The sequence below is a fragment of the Myxine glutinosa genome, chromosome 14, assembly GCF_964187855.1.
Source record: "Myxine glutinosa chromosome 14, kmMyxGlut1.1, whole genome shotgun sequence".
In the NCBI taxonomy this organism is placed as follows: domain Eukaryota; kingdom Metazoa; phylum Chordata; class Myxini; order Myxiniformes; family Myxinidae; genus Myxine; species Myxine glutinosa.
In genome coordinates this window covers 70,588,293-70,607,580 of record NC_136274.1, presented here as the reverse complement: position 1 = coordinate 70,607,580, position 19,288 = coordinate 70,588,293, and the positions used below count along the sequence as shown (strand labels likewise).

Below are 19,288 nucleotides of genomic sequence, written 5' to 3'. Positions count from 1 at the left end.
TGACGAATCCGTAACAATACATCTCTATATATAAAGGAGGAGTGTCTGTGTGTGTGTCTGTCTGGATGTCCGCTTATAACTCAAGAACTACACATCGGAGAAAAGTTTTAGACACAGATTCAGAATCAGCATAAAATCCTGGTGGTTATAGGCTACTTTGTATTTTAATATCAATGGTTTAAAAAACCGCGCCAGCTGCAATTCCATGGTGTAGTTTGTGGCGGCGCTATTGCCCCTTTCCGATCCCGCGGTTGCGCGTACGTACAGTATACTGTACGTACATATTTATATATTTTCAATGTGCTTTTTATTGTATTTTAAATTGTTTTTTAGCTTATTTTATTGTTAATTTATGTACTATTGTATTTATTTTAAATATATTTTTAAGGAAAACAAATGTTTTCACGTCCGTAGGAGTGACGTAAAGTCGCACATAATGACAAAATGTGCGCCATTTTTTCGCGCCAAGAACGAATAAACGGTTTTTTTTTTTAGTTGAGATTTTTTTCGAATTCGAATGCCATTAAATTTCAACTGTTGGAAACAATAATTATTTCAACTGTTGGAAATTGAAATAATTATTGTTTCCAACAGTTGAAATTTAATGGAATTCGAATTCGAATAAAATCTCAACTAAAAAAAAAAACGTCGCGTTTTAAAATTATGACGTCATCAGCGTATTTCGGAACGTTAATTTTTCAACTTCATATTCGGAATCAGTACGTCCCAGAGAAACTACAGCACACCTTAAATGTTTAAAAAACCTTCGGGTTTTAAAATTATGACGTCATCAGCGTATTTCGTAACGTTAATGTTTCAACTTTGACGACAATGACTTCCGACTTCCGGGTTCGGAATGCGGGACCAATGCCATTTGACAGGGAATATAAAATAAATGCGACATTCAATTGACGACAATGACTTCCGACTTGACTCCCCCCTCTGCATCCCCTCCCCCCTCCCCCTCCCCCTCAACCCTACCCCCTCCCCTTCTCCCCTCCCCCTCCCCTTCCCCCCTCCCCTCTTCCCCTCCCCCTCTCCCCCCCTTCCCCTCCCCCTCCCCTCCACCCTCCCCCTCCCCCTCTCCCTCCCCTCCCCCTCTTCCCCCTCCCCCCTCTTCTCCCCCCCCCCCCGTTCCCCTCCCCTCCCCTTACCCCTTCCCTCCCTTCCCCCGCCCGGCAATGCCGGGTACTTCCCATGGCCAGCTGTACGTGGGCTGCTCGAGGGTTGGAAAACCAAGCAATCTTTATGTCTTGGCACCAAGTAAGAAAACCAGAAATGTTGTATACCAAGAGGTTTTGAGAAATTGACAATTGACAAAACGTCATGTAGGAAATGTACTGTGATATTGCTCTAAAATATACATGTTGTTTTCATCATATATTTGTCTTATTCTTATTCAACCCGGGCGAAGCCGGGTACCTCAGCTAGTATACACATACATAGATATATACACACATACATACATACACATACATATATACATACATACACACATACATACATGTACACACATACATACATATACACACATACATACATATATACACCATATAACGTATGAAGTACACAAAGAAAGGGGATATAAAAAAAGGAAAGGGGGTGGGTAAGTTTGCTGGAAAAATCCACCATCTGCGTACATACTAAGTAGATGGCCCCAATTAATTCACCGGATTCTTGAGAATAATTCCCGGATTACGCAACGATATCAAGTATCAACACAGTCGTTATTCAATTGAAACAATTGCTTGAACATTTTAATACACGCAATTAACCCACACAAATTATTATTAAACATATATTAAACATTAAACAAACATATTAAACGTCACGTGACGATTCGTGCACGTGACCTCCCGGGAGGAATGAGGTGAAGACTGGAAGGTCATGGCAGGATGAATTTCATAAAGTTTGGGGATAATAACTTTGCTGAAAATTACTGATACTCTTTGTTTTATTGCAAAGAAAGTGTCTGCCGGTTGCACTGCACTCACTTAATGGAGGTACCTCGGAGCTGTGACGTCATCGTGCCCATTAACGACTCGGCAATTGGAATCTGCAGCTACGGTACTCTCTTCCAGGCTTCTCGAAGCTACGAACGAGGAACGAATCATTCCCAAGTGGTTCTCTCACTACAATCAGGTGATTGGCTCGGACCGTCGACGATGACATCATATCCGCAAAACCCAACGTGTGATGGACCAGCACGGACACCATCGCGGACCGTCAGATCAGTGGGTCGGTGGACGTCAAATATCCCACGGTGTCCTTCGTGAAGAGTAGGCGAGCCATCGCCGGCATCCTGAACAAATTACCACTTCCTGCTTTAACCTACAGGGGGCGAACTGCCCCTGCGATAACCGATGTGAAACCGCGGCCACATGCCATATACGGTATACAAATGACGATGACCAAACGTATGTACTAGCAGGAACTTGCGGAAAATCCCAACAATGTAAAAACCCCAAGTCCCCATCCCCCAAGGATGTCACGTCGTTATTTGGGTGGTGTATAGACAACAGACCACTGCCTCGATCATTCAGGACTATTTCTGATTGGTCGTTTTGAACCGAAGGGAAAACTTATAGGGAGGGCATGGCGATTGTGAATATGACGGCTCCGGTTGAAATTGTGGGTGGAGTCAGGCGAACTGTCCAACCAATGGGTGAAAGGGAATGCTGCACACACATGGACAGACGCATGCACGGCTCCTTTTATACACTGCTTCCCAAACTTTTTTTGTCCACGACCCAAAATTTGAAATCGCATTCGCCCAGCGACCAAAAAACGCGATGTACCTGGTACTGGTACCTACAATAGCATTGTTGGATTTCTGACGTTAAACGTTAAAAACGTTAAACGTCTCCTGACGTTAAACGAAAACCCTTTCGACGTGAAACCCCTCCCCTCCTCGTCCTCCTCCTCCCCATCCCCCTCCAAAAAACCCGGGATTTTGAGGTGGTGTTTTCCAGTTCGGGCCGAGACCCTGGGTTTGGGAACCGCTGCTTTCGAGTATGGATTCCACAAACATTCGATCCCAGTTGCTATCTCGCAAATGATATAGATGGGACAGCCAGCTTAAATAAGGTCCTCTTAGATGGACGGCATACTCCACAATGCAGCATGCTAGTTTTAGTCTGATTAAATTTCACCGAAAAGTGAAACCCCAGGAGTCATATACAGGTGCCACGAATCTCCCAAGGCTCACCTGGCGTGTAACACGTCCCTGTAACAATACGTCGTTATGAGAACACCAGATGCGCTTGCCAGCAGCGACTGCATGATGGATACCAACCTGAAAGGCAAAAAGAGGTGGTTTGGACTGTGTTCCATCATCAGTGCTTCCGTACACACTGGGGAAAAGGCGGGAGTGCATTTTAGATCCACATCCAATATGACGTCATTGCGCAAATGAGTGAACGATTTTGAATTTCTAAGTGTCCAATAGGATGAGGGCTGGCAGGATGGCCTTCAGGTGCGCATACTCACCTCGAGACCATCTAGCCTGGGTTCGAATCCCGGCCCAGCTATAAACTGCCGCCCTGGTGTTTCACAAGCTAAAAGGCAAAAAGCAAGGCCATTCATCAATGTGTGTGTCGTCCTTCGGATGGACGTTAAACAGAGTCACGTCTCCTGACGTTAAACGGGGTCACGTCTCCTGACGTCAAACGGGGTCACGTCTCCTGACGTTAAACGGGGTAATGTCTCCTGACGTTAAATGGAGTCACGTCTCCTGACGTTAAAATGAGTCACGTCTCCTGACGTTAAACGGGGTCATGTCTCCTGACGTTAAACGGGGTCATGTCTCCTGACGTTAAACGGGGTCACGTCTCCTGACGTTAAACGGGGTCATGTCTCCTGACGTTAAACGGGGTCACGTCTCCTGACGTTAAACGGGGTCACGTCTCCTGACGTTAAACGGGGTCACGTCTCCTGACGTTAAACGGGGTCCCGTCTCCTGACGTTAAACGGGGTCACGTCTCCTGACGTTAAACGGGGTCCCGTCTCCTGACGTTAAACGGGGTCACGTCGCCTGACGTTAAACGGGGTCACGTCTACTGACGTTAAACGGGGTCACGTCTACTGACGTTAAACGGAGTCACGTTTACTGACGTTAAACGGAGTCACGTCCAATGACGTTAAACGGAGTCACGTCCACTGACGTTAAACGGAGTCACGTCTACTGACGTTAGGTCCCACGGTGTCCTTCGCGAAGACGAGGCGAGTTATCACTGGCATCCTGCACAAATTACAAACGAACTCCTGGTCTAACCTTATTCGAACGTCAGGCCTGGACACCCGGTTCGTGAAAGACTTGAGCCAATCTTACTCCGAGTAATCCCACAAGAGCGTGGGAATATTTGTGGCCGTTAAAAAAAGGAACATTTGGAGTCACGTGAACATCCTTAAGGTGTACTCCAATCAAGTGGAAGGGGACTACTAAAGCGGTTATAGGGTAGGAGAGTCCAAATGGAAATTCCATTGCGCAGAACTCGATATGTACACCCATGGGAGATTGGGATTATGAATGGAGTAATCGATCCAGAGAGGATTCCTTATGGAAATGCATCAAAAGTTCGGGAAGATATTGTACTTGAGATTGCGATTTTTACCATGGAATTCAAAGACAGTGCCATTCGCCCGTCTAATTATTATGTACGCACTTGACAGGTAATAATGGAGTAAATGAGGAGAAAGAGAGACGACAGGGAGAGTAATGGAGGTGGGAGGGGTGGTTTGATGAGGTGGGAGGAGGGATAATCTCTGCAGTATTTGGAGGTGAAAAATCTGTGCTATGTTTGCGTACGTAATAAATATACACCGCCTGAGGAATTTCGATACAGATTGGATTTTCTCGCCCCCAAGTGAGCGGCGAGATAGAATTTATCTGAGCGAACGAACCAGCGGAGCAAAACCTTTACATCGCTTCGTTACATCACGATGATCAGGAGGGATGAAAAAGTTCCGAGCTCGACTGGATGCGATCTAGGATCTAATGGATCAAAGCGGTTCTAGGATTTGGAGGTCATCGGGGTCATCCAGGGATTGGAACCCACTGCATTGCTAATCGTGGCTCGGGGGGGGGGGGGGGGGGGTGGGGGAGGATTGAGCAAGCCCCAAAGATGGGATTACAGGGATTGGCACGATTAGGGATGAGATGCTCACCTGGCGCTCATGATGACCGCATCGCCTTCCTGCCATCCCTGTCGTCTCAGGAGCCACGTCTTCAACGTGACGAAGAGACCGGGAAAAAAAGCCGAGCCCGTAATCATCACAGACAGCATGGTGGGGGGGGAAAAGCAGGTGCACGTGTGTCTTGCTCAAATCCGGGGGTTTCGGACACCAGGCTCCTTCCTCTGGCGCTCTTCCATCACCAGCCCTTCGCAGGCTTATTGTTCGTCTGTGCGCAGGAGACGGTCGCGTTCAAATGGAGCCTCGAACCTCCTCCCTTCTCCGCCGGAGCCTCGGTTCCTCCCGCTCGAACGGTACCGAATCCGACGGGGGATTTTTCCGCCACGGTTCGGGCATCGGGTGCTCGCTTTTGTTCTTCCTGCAGTTCCGGGTGCTCGGTTTGGCGGACTCGCCGAGATCCCGCCTCGACTCGCGCGTCTCCACTGCGCTCGGGGTCCGATTACGGCGGACGCCGCACGGCTTTATGAACGGACAGCGCCTCGCGCACGATTACGAAGGGGAATAAATAAATAAATGGAACCCCCTCCGTCAGCACAGTTACTCGACCTCTCTCATTTGTCGCAGCGAGTCGATCGAATTCGAATCTTCAGCGATGTGTGTTCTGCTGGCTCAAAATGCACGAATAACCCCGGGGGTGGACGTGGGGGGGGGGGGGGGGGGGCGTGAGAGACGATGACACCGAGTGGGAAGCGCAAGGTTTCTCAAACAGGAGGTGGAGGTCCGTGGCCGAGTGCTGTCCATTTCAGGACCATGCACCGCAAAGCACCATGTGGACATGTTTAACAGGGGTAACACACCCTGGGAACCCGTCATTCCCTGATCTAACCACCTAAAGCACTCACGATCCTGCAAAGTATACACAGTAAACCACACACAGTACACACACACACACACACACACACACACGGACAGACACACACACGCACATACAGACACACACACGCACACGCACACATACAGACACACACACACACACACACACACACACACACACAAACAAACACACACATACAAACACACACAAACACATGTACACATACAGACACACACGCACACATACAGACACACACACACACACTGACACACAGACAGACATATACACATACACACACACACAAACACACACATAGCACACCACAGAGAGACACACACACACACCTTGTGTCCGAAAGAAGCGATTGAGTTTGGCATTTTTAATATGATATAAGCAAAGCCTAGAAACCAACGGAACCCTTTAGAATTACCCTTTAGAAACCATTATAATTAAACACGGTGGTTAGAAAGGTTCTTCTTCTTCATTTTTTTGACGGACAGATGGCAGGAAGGACATAGCCAAATCATGAAGTGGCTTGACTGCTGAAAAATTATGTCACTCCTTTCTGCACATGTGTGATCCAGACAAATTCAGGGCCAAAGTACTAAATAAACTTTTTTTTTTTTTTTTTTTTTTTTTTTTGGTATACAAGATCGAGGCTCGTGAAGGAGCGAACATTTATCACACAGAAAGACAAACCGACAAACCGACACATAACCGACAAACCGACACATAAAACAAAAAGCATCGGGAGCGGTAGACAAGATGGGGAGAGAGGGGGAAGGACACCAACACAACATTTGAGAGCAGGAACCGAGAGACATGGAGACATCGAGAGATCTGTGGGAGGGAGAGGGCTTTGGGGGGGAGGCATGGGAAAGGGGGTGGGAGAGGCATAAAAGATATGGACACTGCCAGGACTACCAGGAAAGAAGTTGGAATTACAAACAAGGTGGATCTGGGGTGAATTAGTGGGGGTAGAAAAGATCAAGGTTTTGGATGGGGGAAGATAAGAGATGGTGGTGAACAGCTGTTTTAAAGACCTGGAGGGAGGAGTGGGATTGAAGGGAGTGTGGGAGTTTGTTCCAGAGGCGGGAGAAAAGAGGATTGAAGGAGTGAAGGTGAGCAGAGAGCCGAGATTTTGGCAGTTTAACCATCAGAGGCTTGCTGGCAGATCTTGTGCGACCTGTAGGAATATTTGGGGGACAGAGCACAGAGAGAGCTGGGGGAGCAAGGCCGGAGAGGAGTCGGTAGAAGACAGAAAGACCACCTACCTGCCTGCGGTGAGTGAGTGAAAGGCCCTCAGAGGTAGCTTCATCGCGGGAGATTCCAATGATTCTGAAAGCTTTGGTTTCAACAGCGTGAAGCCGAGCTAGGTGTGAGGCAGGAGCACCAGCCCATAGGGGAGAACAGTATTCCATTGAGCTGCAGATGAAAGCCTTGTATGTGGTGAGGAGCTCAGGTGTGCCTAGGAAGGACTTCGCACGACGGAGGATGCCCAGTCGGCGACTGGCTTTGCAGGCCAGCTTGGAAATGTGGTTTTCCCAAGAAAGATCATGGCAGATAGTGAGACCCAAAAGCTTGAGCGACAGAACTTCTTGGAGAGGATTGTTGAGAAAGTAGATGGGAGGGTTGTCTAGTCGATCTTTTCGGAGAGACATAGTAAGAGTGTGAGATTTGTCAGGATTGAAAGACATGTTCCACTTGTTTGACCAGTCTGTGATTTTGTCCAGGTCTTCAGAGAGTGAGGAGGCTGCAGACTGCCGATCTGAGGGAAGAGGAATGGAGCGGCAGAGAGTGGAGTCATCAGCAAAGAGATAGAGAGGATTTTCCAGAGAGTCGGAGAGATCATTGATAAAGACCAGAAAAAGCACAGGGCCCAGCACACTGCCTTGGGGAACTCCAGCCTGAACAGGAAGGGGAGATGAGAGAAATCCATTCAGGGCCACACGTTGACTACGACCAGAGAGGAAGTCCGCAAGCCAGGCATGGAGATTTCCATGGATACCATAGGAGTAGAGTTTGGTGAGCAGAGCTGGGTGCCAGACCGTATCGAAGGCACGTGATATGTCGAGGGAGACAGCTCTGATTTCCTGTTTGGCATTGAGGACCTCCATCCATTGTTGAGACAGGAGAAGCAGCATGTCCAGAGTAGAGTGACCTGGTCTGAATCCAAATTGATGATCAGAGATCAAGCCATTGGAGAAGAGGAAAGATTTCATATCCGAAGCAATGATGGATTCCATGACTTTGCTGATAATTGGGAGCAGGCTGATTGGTCTGTAGTTAAAAGGATCTGTTTTTGCACCTTTTTTGTGTAAAGCGGTAATGTTTGCTGATTTCCAGGATGCTGGCAGATGACCTTGAGCAAAAGATAGGGTGAAAAGAACAGAGAGAGGGTGAGATAGAGCGGCAGAGCAGGATTTTAGGACCCGTGGGCTGATGCCGTCTGGTCCAGTTGCAGAATCAGAGTCGAGGTTAGACAAAAACTCCTCCACCTTGTCAGGAGAGAAGGACACATAGTCCAGGAGCAGTTGGGTTCGACTGGGAAAGGTGGGAACAGAGAGAGATGGGTTTGGGACTAAAGATTTAGAGGCAAACACAGAGTTGAGGCATTCGGCTTTGTCACGTGCGATGTCAACTGTGTAGCCGTTTGAGGTAAGGGAGGAGATGGATGGGGAACAAACACCAGAAATAGATTTGACCAGACGCCACCAGGATTTGGAAGAGGGAGACAGATAAGAGAGTTCGGTCTTGAGAACGGAGAGATATTGTTTCCTGGCTCTCCTGAGGGTGGACACACACTTGTTTCGGGCTTTGTGAAAGGAAATGAGATTTCCTTCAGTTGGATTAGCCTTCCAAGAGGCAAAGGCAAGTTGTTTCAGGGCAACTGCCTCACCACAAGATTCGGTGTACCATGGACGGGAGGAAGGGTAAGACAACTGAAGACGAGATGGGATAAATCTGTGCATGAGAGAGATCAGTTTGCTTTGGAAGAATTCCCAGGAAGAATTGATGTCAGAGGCAGTGGAGATGGGAGACCAATCCAGACGATTGATGGCTGCTTGAAGCCCGTTCCAGTCGGCCTGAGTGAAATGCCAGACTCTTCGACGCTGAGGAGGCTCTCTGAGAATGGCCAGAGAGATGTCCACTTTGACAAGCACATGATCAGAAGAACCGATTGGAGCAGAAGAAGAGCAGCAGACATTAGCAGGGAAGTTTGTCATAACAAAGTCTAGAAGAGAAGAAACTCCATTGGCTGAGATCCGGGTCGGGAAATTGACAGATTGTGTCAATCCCAGTGAGTCACAGAAGTCCTTTGCTGAGGTGCCATGACTGGTGAGAGAGGAACCCACACCCAACCAGGTGGCATGATGACAGTTGAAGTCACCACATATGAGGAAGAGAGAGTTGGGATGAGTGGATAGAAGTTGGTCCATGTTGTCAGAGAGTGAAATGTAAATTGAGTCATCACTGTTTGGGGGACGGTACAGAACACATATGAACAAAAGGTGGGAGCGGAGAGGAAGCCGTAGCCAGAGGTACTCCTGGGGGTGAGGAGGAGAGAGGGCAGTGCAAGGAGAATGAGGAAGAGAGTTTTTGATAAAGATAGCCACCCCACCACCAGGACGAGGCTCAGGTCTATCATACCGGAAGAGGGAGTAACCAGGAAGAGATATTGAGGAATCAGAGACATCTTGAAGGAGGAAAGTCTCTGTTAAGCAGATCAAGTCTGGATTGTCAGAAGCAACCTGTATGGAAAGATCAGTCAGGTTTGAGCGAAGGCCCCGGATGTTTGAGGTCCATACCGTTAAAGAAGAGAGAGGGGGAGCATCGGGTACAGGACAGGGGAGGGGAGGAGTAGGGTAAGATGAAGGATGAGAGGGGGAGGTAGGGAGAGCAGTTGATAGTGTGTCAGAGATTACAGAAGAGTTCCAAGAAAGGGAAGGATGAGGAGGATGAAAGGTTTGGTGGTGAAGGGATGAGGCAGAGTGAGGGGTTGTTTGAGGGGGGGCATGGGACAGTAGAAGGTTGGGGGGGGGTGGAGGCATGAGATAGAAGGGAGACGAGGTGGGGAGGAGGCAACTTTGAGGAGGGGGGAGGAGGGAGAATTTGAGAGGAATTGTATGGGGGGAGATTTGAATGGGAGGAGTTGGGGGGGAGTTTTGAAGGGGAGGAGTGAGGCGGGAGTTTAGGAGGGGAGGGGCAAGGGGGGAGTTTAGTAGTGGAGGGGCAAGGGGGGAGTTTAGGAGTGTAGGGGCAAGGGGGGGGATTTGGAGGGGAGGGGCAAGGGGGGACTTTAGGAGGGGAAGGGCAGGGGGGGAGTTCAGGTGTGGAGGGGTAAGGGGGGGATTTGGAGGGGAGGGGCAAGGGGGGACTTTAGGAAGGGAAGGGCAGGGGGGGAGTTCAGGAGTGGAGGGGTAAGGGGGGAGTTTAAGAGTGGAGGGGAAAGGGGGGAGTTTAGGAGTGTAGGTGTAAGGGGGGGGATTTGGAGGGGAGGGGCAAGAGGGGAGTTTAGAAAGTGGATGATTAATGAAAGACGAACATTGATAACAAATTGGGTTTGTTGTGATTTTCAAGTTAGCAATCCGATTCAGAACGATGGAGGGGGGATGGAATGAATGTGAATTTAGACCATGTAGTGAGGGAGACGTATAAGATATTGAATTTCTTTTTTTTGACGTGGAATGAGTTGGAGAGGAAATTGAGAAAAGCATTTTAAATAGTTAGAAAAACAGCGTGTTGTAATATACCACTGAATAAACCACTGAAGGGGAAAGGTTAAACATATTTAAAATAATATTTAAACAGAACCGTGAACAATCTTATATGCACAAAATACCAACGGGGGGAGGGCCGAGAGGGACCACCACGAGTCACGTGAACAGGGCAAAAGGTGGATGGCAAGGAGATAATGGGGGCGGGGCGAAAAGCACCGCGATACACCTGGACAGAAAGTACAGGATGAGACAACGGCACACGTGGAGAAAGGAAAAATAAATGTTTTTTTTTTTGTTTGTTTGTTTTTGGGGGGGGTGGGGTGGGGTGGGGTGGGGTGGGGATTTAAAACGTTAGACAGAGAGTATTACGTTCGGTGTAGAAGGGAAAAACTGAGAGCCAAGCAAAACACGATGTAGGGGACTTAAGTTAACAAACACCGACAGGGGTACAAGGCCGCACACGAGGCGCAGAACAGGATTAATTAATTACGAGTTACAGGAAATTCAAACCAAAACTAACTATAAACAAACAATAAAGCATGGACGATAAAGTAACGAGTTGAAATTTGACAAACACACGAATGAAAAAATAACCACTTTGGATGCCCGGAGAGAAACCAAGCCTCCAGGTCGGAAGCTTCAACAACTAGGCCGCGTGGCCACGCGCGGCACGAGATACTCGACTATTTTTTACAGGTATGAAAGATTAACCCCGATAAAACTTCCGAGGGACACTTAAAAGGTACACACACGTAAGATAAACAGTTTAGACAAGAATACAAATGTGACAATGACTTAGCTTCGAGCGTGCGTGAAGATCGTGGAACCGCTCCCTGGAGGGAGCTTTGAAAATCCGTGACCGCCCCGATCAAGATCTCGCGAGATCGAGAGTGCAATCGAGAGTGCAACTTGAGGTTAGTTGTCCAATTTTTGTCCAAAATATAACATAAAATTTAAATGAAGCAGTTCCTCGATCGTAAACTGACGTCTATGGACCGACAGACAGACAAAGTTAGCCAATTGCTTAACCCTGCTTTTTAAGCTCGCATGTGCAGGTTAAAAAAACCAATACTGTATACAATACAAGAAGAGGCAAGAATATTTTTACTTTTCAATATATTGTTACGGCACCGGGGCTCGAGTTCACCACGACGGGGGCTGCTCATAGGGATCTTCTGAACCTCCGCTCTTGAGGTCACCGGTCACAAATAACTCCGCTGTCCAGCGGGCTGCTCGTCAACCACAAACGCCAATCAGTCTACCAAATCTCCCAGGAACCTCCGTCTAAGTACCGTTTACCTGAAGATGAGGTGGTTGACCTGACCAGGGATTGCACCCTCGATGTGTGTCTGCTCATCTATTTAATTGGTGGAAGCCACCGAGCAGAATGGTCAGACATTCACCGGCTATGTGATGGAGCCAAACAGTTGGGGAATTACTTCTCAGGTAACACTAATGCAGACTATGCTGTCTTAATGAAAGAAAAGACACCGCGGACAGATTGGAAGAACAATTCAATGGGGTTTATTTACAAGGTGGAAGGATCATGGAGGAACATTTATACAGGTAGTTTTATTGAGAGATGGGCAAACAAACATGCAGGGGAGTATTTATGAGGGGATAGCAATATACAAGCAACCAGGCGAAATCATACACACACGTCAGCAAATAAATAGACCTTACTGAATACCAATTGCACACTGGTGTGATAAATGAAACACACTATTATGAAAATCTTTAGGTATCATTATGCTTTTTCTCTTTCAGTGTTGTAATGTAAAATAAAGGGAAGAGAAGGAGAAGCATGTACAACTTACGTACAGTAGCCCGTTGTGCCAAATTATTACAGAGTATACAGGCCTACACAAATGTAAAAAGAACACACAAACACTGAGATTTAATATACAGGAAAACAAACACGACATAATGACAATAACACCAAAGCTTTTCGTGCTGCACTCTTCAAGGCGATTCACAGCAAAGAGACAGGAAGAGATGAGAACTAGTGCATTTATAAGCTTGTCTAAGTAACAACGACACCGATTGGTTCTTCAGTCATGACGTCATTGGTGTTCTGAACGCCCATTGGTTGACTCAGTCACCACTGTCCCTGGCTCTGATTGGCTGGAGCCGAGTTGTCAGCGATGACGCACCATTTGCATCATTATCTTCGACAGCAGTCAGGGAAACACCTTTAATCTTTCCGTGTTGAAAGAGAATGAGAGATAGTACAAATTCCTTTTGACGACACAATGTAGGGTCCGTGTAATGGATGAAGGTTGCTTCTAACATATGTAGCTGTAACGTACTGCGACCTCGGCTCAATATCTTGAACACATCTGCATTGTAGTGGTCTGCACAATCGGGGTTGGCATCCAAGTACCATGCAATGGTAGAAGAAGAAAAAGAAGAAATGGTCGACGGTCCTTGAACGTTCTGGCATGCTCGTACCGGTTGTGTCCTCACTCCCAAGTTCTTTGCTCGGATCGCCAGGGGTACATGATGTTTGATATGATCAGCCTGGGTTGTACAGCCCACGTACCGAGCTTCACATCGGCACTTAAACTCATAGATAACATTGAGGTTGCACAGCCAGGTACGTATTTGACACCGTATGTTTGATTTGTTCTTTAAACCTTCGTGATTATTGTCCTTTCCATAGCATCCTGATATATACCGGGCATTTGTCAGGACCGATCTTGTGTTCCTTTGTCGTGTTGAGAAACTTGTGCACATATTTATTAATTATAAACTCCAGGTAACCATTGTCACCGAGTATATTCATGATTTTGTCCATTTCAGCAGGAAGATTACAAGGTGAGCAAATCCTCCAAGCTCTGTTCACCAGGATGTTGATCAAGGCAATTTTGTATCTCGTGGAGCTGTAGGAATCCCAGCGAGTATACTGACCAGTGAAGGTAGGCTTCCGGTAGATGGATGTAGTGAAACCATGTGTAGATCTTTCGACCAACACGTCCAAGAAAAGTAAAGTGTTTGAAGATTCCAGCTCCGTGAACTTAAGCGCTGGATGGAGAGTGTTGAGCTGTGTCAAGAATGCGTCACATGCCATCTGAGATTCAAACAAGCAAAAATGTCATCAACATACCCATATTATAGGATGGGAGCATCCACACCTTGCCGACCAGTAGGTTTCTGCATTTCGTGATAACCCACAAAGATATTCACAAGAACTGGGACGAATGGGAGCCCATTGCGACATCATCAGTTTGGACATACACCACCCGTCAAAAGTTTTAGAACACCTCAATTTTTCCAGTTTTTATTGAAATTTACGCAGTTTAATGTCCAGTAAATAACCTGAAATGGTACAAAGGTAAGCAGTAAACTGCTCGAGGTTAAAAAAAAAGTTTAGGTAAGCAGAAACGGGAAAATAATGTAAATTGCACAGTTATATTGTAAAAAAAAAAAAAAAGGCCTTCTTCAGGGAACAAGTAATGGGTTAATAACTTACAGCTTTTCTGCAGCAATGTAAGTAAATTAAGCCTTGAAAGTTGATGCAAACAATTCCTACAAGTGTCCCAACCTCTGCTGATTACTTGATTACAAACCCCCTGTCTATATAAAAGCAGTATTGGAACAGACTGTTATTACACCCTCTGAAGCATTATTTGGACAATATTGCACTGCAGGAAGTAGTATATTGGAAACTGGAGGAAACTCTGACAGGAAGAGGTCTGGCAGACCCAAAGCCACAACAGGATCAGAAGACAAGTTTCTGAGAGTCAACAGCTTGCATGAAAGGTGGCTCACAGGAGAACAGCTTCAAGCACAGTTTAATACTGGTCGAAGTAAGCAAGTCTCAGTTTCAACTGTGAAGAAAAGACTTCGAGCTGCATGTTTGACAGGTCGAGTGGCAGTAAGAAAGTCATTGCTAAGATGGCAAAACAACAAAAAGAGGCTTGCCTTGACCATGAAGCACCGCCAGTGGACTACTGAAGACTGGAAGAAGGTCTTATGGACCGATGAATCAAAATTTGAAATCTTTGGTTCATCACGCAGGGTTTTTGTACGCCGTCGAGTCGGTGAAAGGATGGTTCCTCAGTGTGTGACACCAACTGTCAAACATGGAGGAGGAAGCGTGATGGTCTGGGGCTCTTTTGCTGGTTCCAGAGTCGGCGACTTGCACAGAGTGACTGGCACCCTGAACCAAAAGTAGGAAACTGCATTTTGCAGTGCCATGCAATACCCTCTGGTATACACCGAGTTGGTCAGGGGTTCATCCTACAGCAAGATAATGACCCTAAACACACTTCCAGGCTATGTCAAAACTACCTTCGAGGAAAAGAACAAGAGGGTAGGCTTCAAATCATGGAATGGCCAGCACAGTCTCCAGACTTAAACCCCATCGAGCTGGTTTGGGATGAACTGGACAGAAGGGTGAAAGCAAAGCCACCTACAAGTGCAACACATTTGTGGGAACTTCTGCAACAGTGTTGGGAAGAACTTCCCGAACAATATTGATTTCCATTGTAGAAAGAATGCCACGAGTGTGTTAGTGGTTATATCTGCAAAAGGTGGCTACTTTGCTGAGTCTAAATTTTAAATTAAATTTTGTTAAACAAAATGATTCGATGATTTCTTTTTTTATCTCCAATTGTTTATTTGTTCTATGCTTAATTTCAGAGTACATTGAGACATTAAATTGTGCAGATTTCAATAAAAACTGAAAAAATTGAGGTGTTCTAAAACTTTTGACCGGTAGTGTACATAATGTTGTAGAAACTAAATTCAACTTTCCTCGTTGCTGTGTTTTTCATCAACTCCACTGATAGTTTTTTTTCCAAATCCAGTGCTGTAGGCAGTAGACAACATAAAACAAAAAGAAACAGGAGAAAAACAAAAGAAACAGGAGATAAAAAAATAGGACCATTGGAGCTGCAGCTTATCTGGGCCTTGGCGTAATGTTGTAACCCAAATTTGGTAGCATTCTGACTGGTGGGTCTGGGGGGAAATATTTCTGAAAGAATTTATGCGATTTCCCCCAAATATTGCCTAAGTTGGTCATTTTGACACACTTCCGGTCATGTGATCAGAAAAACCTCTGCAATTTAACATCCCTACCCTGGCCTAATGTGGTAACCCAAATTTGGTAGCACTGGTACACCGCCCATTACGGGAGTGGCAGGGGGAGTCATGTCAGTATCATTATTATTATTGGCAATTATTATTATTATTACTTATGTTAGATCAGGTCATTGAAAATATCCAACCCATGCGTCACCATTTTAAGGTCCCTATCATTAAATTTACTTCCGTGAGGATGTCGAGGAGAGGAGAGTTGGGAGGTGGGGGTGGGTGGGGAGGGGGAGAGGCAATATCGCAAGCCAAAAAAACTCCTTGGGCAGGGGGGATGTTGTTGTGTAATAACATTAATATTATGCTGTTGTCATTAGTGTTGTTATTATTATTGTTATTGGAAGCGGCCTTGGAAAAACGCCAAGGAAGCGGCAGGAAGGGTCATGTTATTAACTCTTGTGAGGTATATAGACTACAGTAGAACTATAATCAGGTGCGTTTGTTGACGGATGAGGGATTCCTCCAAAATTCTTTCAGTTTAGTGTTAAACAATAGTAGTGACTGTTTCAAAAGATAATCATACGTGTTTGTGGTTTATATATTTTTTTACTTCTGGGAGTGGCCATTGCTCCCATGAAAACACCACGAGAAGCTGTTTGTACATGTTAACACGACACGGAGGGGTGATATTATTAGTATTAATATTGTTTTGTAATAACGTTGATATTATGCTATTATCTTTAGCATTGTTAATACCCTTGCCAGAGGAGAGGGTAATGCATTTGAGTCCACTTGTTACTTCCGGCAAGAAATAGATTCCGGCAAGTATGTTGGTTAGTTGGTTTGTTACTTTCCGGAATAGATTCCGGCAAGTATGTTGGTTGGTTGGTTTGTCTGTCTGTCTGTCTGTCTGTTTGTGCGCAGTACTACGTCTACATCGTTGCACATAGCATTGCCATACTTTACACACATATTTGCCTTGCCCTGGAATAGTCTGTGCCCAATTTTTTAACTCTCTAGGCCCAAGGTCAAGCTCAAGGTCACCCAAAACGGGAAAATCGTGATCGCAGCATAAAGCCGGGGCAAGGCAGAGTGATACAGCGGAAGGATTCGACGGTTTAAATGAAGCCGCGATGAGGTGGATTTTCATTGGGACCTTCATCCTGATTTCGTTACCTCCGCCACCAAAGGTGGATGGAGGTTATGTTTTCACCCCTGTCTGTTTGTCCATTTGTTACTTGCCGGAATATATTCTGGCAAGTATGTTGGTTGGTTGGTTACTTGCAGGAATAGATTCCGGCAAGTATGTTTGTTGGTTGGTTTGTTACTTGCCGGAATAGATTCGCCGGAATAGATTTTGGGTGGTGAGTGGGCTTGAAGCCAGATTTTAATCTTAGAGCCGCCATGTTGGTGCTGGCCGTCACTGCGATGCGAAGCGAAAGACGCCTCAGAGCTGTCACATTCAAAATCGCTATGTCGTATGTACTCCCGATACATGTTTCCTTCATTGTAAAAACTACCAAGTCAACAGTTAAAAGGATTTTGAACCGATAGGTGTTACGGCCTTGGCAAGATCGATGGAAACAGCGATCTGTTAGCTTATACACCGCCCAAATAGCTATGTGGAATTCTCTCATGTAGAGATTAAACCCACGTCGTTTGAACTTTGGCAGAGGTCATTATTTACTTTTAATGATGTTTATATACGAATCAAAAAAGAAGATAATTGGTTTTAAGTCGTCCTTTCCGCATATCTTGTGGGATTGTGAGTTGGAGAGACGACCGTGATGGCGGGGAGTGGGTTGGCATTCTCTCAAGCAACATTCAACCCATGTCCTTATGTATTATTATTTTGATCCAAAATGGCCGATAAAAACAAAAGTACATTCCGGCAAGTCCTCGGTCTCTGACCGATTTTTCATTTGTTTGTCTGTCTGTTTGTTTGTCTGTCTGTCTGTTTGTCCGCACAGAATAAATATGATTTTCTCTGCAACCGTTGGTCCGATTGACAGGCAGTTTTCACCATAGGTGCAACTCCTCCTGTAGAATTTTAAAATGATAATTATGACGTCATATGTCACGTGGTATGGGCGCCATCTTGGAAAAACCGAAAAACTATACACCTCTATAGCTCTGAAAGCACTGCATAGAAAAACTTGATGCATGGCTAATTGTAAATAAATCTCCATGGGGAATATCATATGTTAATGAGGATGTCATAGGTACCTCCATTATGACGTCATAATTCGACAAGTACAAAACTTCATCCGATCAAGATGAAATTTATTGAGCATCATCTAGGGATAAATTGGTGTAGAACAAAAAGATTATGTCATCGGTTACATGGTTCGGCCGCCATATTTGTTTCAACACAAAAGCCTTAAAAACCACTGAAAACACTTCTGGGTGAAGTTCTGCAATCTCTGATTGCTCTTTCTTGTTACTTTTGATATTAGAAGCGGCTTTGGAAAATCGGCACGATAAAGCTGTCTTAAGACTATATACACCTGAACACGTAACCCCCTTGGCGGGGAAAACTCCCTTTGGATAGGGGGAGGGTGGGGAGGAGTAGTTAAATCGCTACAACCTACATCCGTTGACCCTTCATCTCCCTGTCAAGTTTAGTTGAGATTGGCTAAGTAACGACCAAATGTATCACGGTCAAAATCTATTTTTCAGGGTCAAAAAGACACAACAACACCTCATCTAGAATTCCAATTCCAGATAAGCTAATAATATACAGTACTAGGAGACAAGTAAAAAAAACAAAAAACAGACAAACAAACAAATATGTCATGCATAGAGTGATACTTGCGAAATCCCTAAAGTAAGTTGTTGACCTTTGACCTATGTTGACCTTTTGGCCCATGTTGATCTCAAAAATAATTGGTGGTTGAAATGAGTGACCTGATATGCAAATCGTCTTCAAATATCAAGTGAATCAAATTTGAATTGACAATTCTAGAAATGTCGTCTATGTTGACCTTTAGACCTCAAAAATAAATGTTTGAATTGAGTGACCCGATATGCAAATCCTGTTCAAATTTCGAGTCAATTCGATGAAAATAGATGATATTAGAAATTAGACAAAGTTGGTGACCTTCAGCCAATGTCAACCTTTTGATATTTTGACCTCAAAAACAATAGGCTTCTTCCGTATGACCAACTCTACAATTTCGTGAAGTTTCGTGAAGATCGGTTTAAAATTGTGACCAGTAGGCGACTGACATACAGACAAACAAGAAAGAGATCGTGCAGAGCAGGATACGTACTTGTAAAATCCAGCCCAAAGAAAGGTTGTCATGGATACATCAAAATGTCTATTTCGTTAAGATTAAAATTGACAATCTTAATCAATGCTCAGGTCAATTAGATGAAAATAAATTATTTTTCAGATGAAAATTTATGATTTTAGAAGTTTGACCTTGAGTTGACCTTTGACCTTTTGACCTCAAAAATAGTTGGTTTCCCAATTCGGTGATGCACAATGCAATGGAAGTTTGATTTCCAAGTCAATCGGATG

At 45.4% G+C, this 19,288-nt stretch overlaps 1 protein-coding gene across 2 annotated transcripts in view; it reads right to left on the bottom strand.

The window, feature by feature from the left end:
• LOC137439885 (ceramide synthase-like) overlaps window positions 1-5,791 on the bottom strand; it is an 83,227-nt gene extending 77,436 nt beyond the window's left edge. The window contains exons 1-2 of one of the 2 annotated variants that reach the window (XM_068136088.2): window positions 5,167-5,791; window positions 3,209-3,295 (exon numbers count right to left, since the gene is read on the bottom strand). In XM_068136088.2, coding sequence (XP_067992189.2) covers window positions 3,209-3,295; window positions 5,167-5,285 — 206 coding nt within the window. In that variant the 5' untranslated portion in view covers window positions 5,286-5,791. Of the gene's footprint in view, window positions 1-1,994; window positions 2,224-3,208; window positions 3,296-5,166 lie in introns of those variants that run through there. The other variant, XM_068136091.2, reaches the window with a different exon arrangement.
• Between the last annotated feature and the right edge of the window lie 13,497 nt (window positions 5,792-19,288).